Source organism: Babylonia areolata, chromosome 5, assembly GCF_041734735.1.
Source record: "Babylonia areolata isolate BAREFJ2019XMU chromosome 5, ASM4173473v1, whole genome shotgun sequence".
Lineage (NCBI taxonomy): Eukaryota > Metazoa > Mollusca > Gastropoda > Neogastropoda > Buccinidae > Babylonia > Babylonia areolata.
Window position 1 is genome coordinate 5,631,562 of NC_134880.1, and position 2,500 is coordinate 5,634,061.

Here is a 2,500-nt window from a genome sequence, read left to right on the forward strand (position 1 = left end):
ATTTCACACAGAGAAATCTGTTGCGATAAAAAGAGAAATACAAATACAATATACAAAAATAACGCAATCTGAACAGTTAGATAGTTGTCTATAATGCTCGGCGGTTTAAGTTAGTGATCAGAAACCTGCCGATCATCATAATCGGCACAACGTTCACAAAAGTGAAAGTACACTTTCGGATTGTAGTTAGTTGTCACCATGGACAGTTGTCAGTTGTGGTCAGTCAATGGTCGTGATGACACCCTCTGAAAAGTTCCTTATACTTCATAACCGTCACGAACTAATGTAATTTGAACACTGTTAATCAGTGATCGGCAATGGTCAGGTATCGATCAAAATCTACCAAGACATAATACTACAGAGATGTAACAAAATAAATTAAGAAAAAAACAACAACAAATCAAATATATACACAATAAATGAAATGTAAAAAAAACAACAGCAACAAAACGCACCAAGCGCACATTACGTGGCACACACTGGAAATGGCGATATAGTTTTAACTATCGTTTGCTGAGTAAATGTACAGTTTCCATGGCTCCATTTGTTTTACAATACCTGAATTTATGATTGAAGAAATCTTGGTCATGTAGTTTGGGTGTGTGTCTCTGTGTCTATGTATGCGTGTGTGTGCGCTCGTATCTATCTATCTATCTATCTATCTATATATATATATATATTGTTTAACAAAATAAGTGTTGTATTTCAACTTTGTTTTATTATATATATATATATATATATATATATATATATATATACATACATGCAGAGGGGGTGGGGCGGGAAAAACGGAGGCAGACAGAGAAAGATAACAATGATTTATTCAAGACTATGCGACTGCCCTTTTTTGAAGGGTGTGTGGCATTTAGACAGACCGGCATGTAGAGACAGAAACATCGATTTCGAAAAATGTCACTGTGATTTAATAAGGAAACGTCCATCCCTTGGAAGTCATTAACACTCAACACGATGTGTAAAACACGTTTCATCTGTATGGGTCAATGCACAGTACGTAACTATAACTGATCTTGTTGACGAGAGAGAGAGAGAGAGAGAGAGGGAGCAAATGGTGAAGTAGTGTGGTGTTGGCTATTGGCCAAAATCGTAGGAGGTCACAAACCTGCGTCCACACAAACAACGCACACCTTTTTCAGCCATTGCAAACAAGTTCTGTTCTCCCACTTCTCCATTTCAAATGGAGCACGATTATAGTCTCAGTATAACAAAATTCAAGATGCTGTAAACAGCAACAAAAAAAAAAAAGAAAAAAAAAAAGAAGAAAAAAAAAACGATATTCACTTGCACACAGACTTCCTCAAGAAATATAATCTCTCGTCCAAAGGATGAACAGAAAATAGAAATGTACATAGCTGTAAACTAGTGTTAACAAAGAAGGGAGAACAGTAAATATGCAGACAATCATTTTGGGTGTTTTTCCCGTTGAAGACTTTTGTTTTAAGACACAACCAGGTATAGATATGAGTAAGATATGATGCCAGATAAAATCAATAAAGCTAAAACTCACATTCAGCATCATAACGAATTGGTAAACATTTAGTTTTGGATGGATATCTTAGCTGCGTATAGCGTCTTTAAACGCAAGAATGAAGAAGTAAATGTAGAAGAACTTGTAAGCGAATCTATCTTTTGTAACGAGAACATTAAGTATGGAAACAAGCATATAATTATTTTCTAAACGCTGGACAGAAAATCGAGAACATCACGTTTAGAAACAAGCATATAATTATTTTCCAAACGCTGGACAGAAAAGCGAGAACATTAAGTATGGAAACAAGCGTATAATTATTTTCCAAACGCTGGACAGAAAATCGAGAACATCAAGTTTGGAAACAAGCATATAATTATTTTCCAAACGCTGGACAGAAAAGGGTATCTATTCTATCCACCACCTTACGCAAAACAATGACAACTTCCTCAATGTTTTCCTTCGCCCTTCACCTCAGCAGGAAACAAATTCTTCAAATGCACATCGCAGAAAAAATCCGTCAGGTGCGTGTTGTTGGGAAGCCTGGACAGTTTGAAGGGGTGCATATAATAGTGAGACGTGTTGTAGCGCCGTTCAGGGAAAGCCTCCCTGTCGTCCGCCCAAGAGTTCGACCCCGGAATGATATCCAACTGTCCCGGCCCGCTCAGACCAAGCTGGATGTTGTACACTGCCACTTCCACCATCACCCAGTTCTTCATGAAGTAGCGAGACACCGGCACGTAGTCGGCTGCTTTGCTCTGAGGGATGTACAGGAAATCCTGCCCGTTTATTTTGACTTTCCCCGCCATCTTGTGCACGCGGTAATAGTTCCTGACAAACCGTTGGGCCTGGTCCTTGTTCGGTTCTAGCCAGTCCTGAAACAGAGAACGGCGGCAGTGATTCGGTGATGTGGAGATGTCAAAGGCGTGTAAACTAATCCATTTTTCACAATGTTTATGTTATGTGCATGCTTGTTTCTATTTGTATGTATGTATGTATGTATGAGCGCGTGCG

The 2,500-nt window shown here is 38.6% G+C and overlaps 1 protein-coding gene across 2 annotated transcripts in view; it reads right to left on the reverse strand.

Annotated features, from left to right (window-relative positions):
- Positions 1 to 794: 794 nt before the first annotated feature.
- Positions 795 to 2,500, reverse strand: part of LOC143281889 (uncharacterized) — a 21,879-nt gene continuing 20,173 nt past the window's right edge. For both annotated transcript variants that reach the window (XM_076587166.1, XM_076587165.1), the window contains one exon: positions 795 to 2,361. In XM_076587166.1, the coding sequence (XP_076443281.1) occupies positions 1,936 to 2,361 (426 nt within the window). In that variant the 3' untranslated portion in view covers positions 795 to 1,935. The remainder of the gene's footprint in view (positions 2,362 to 2,500) is intronic.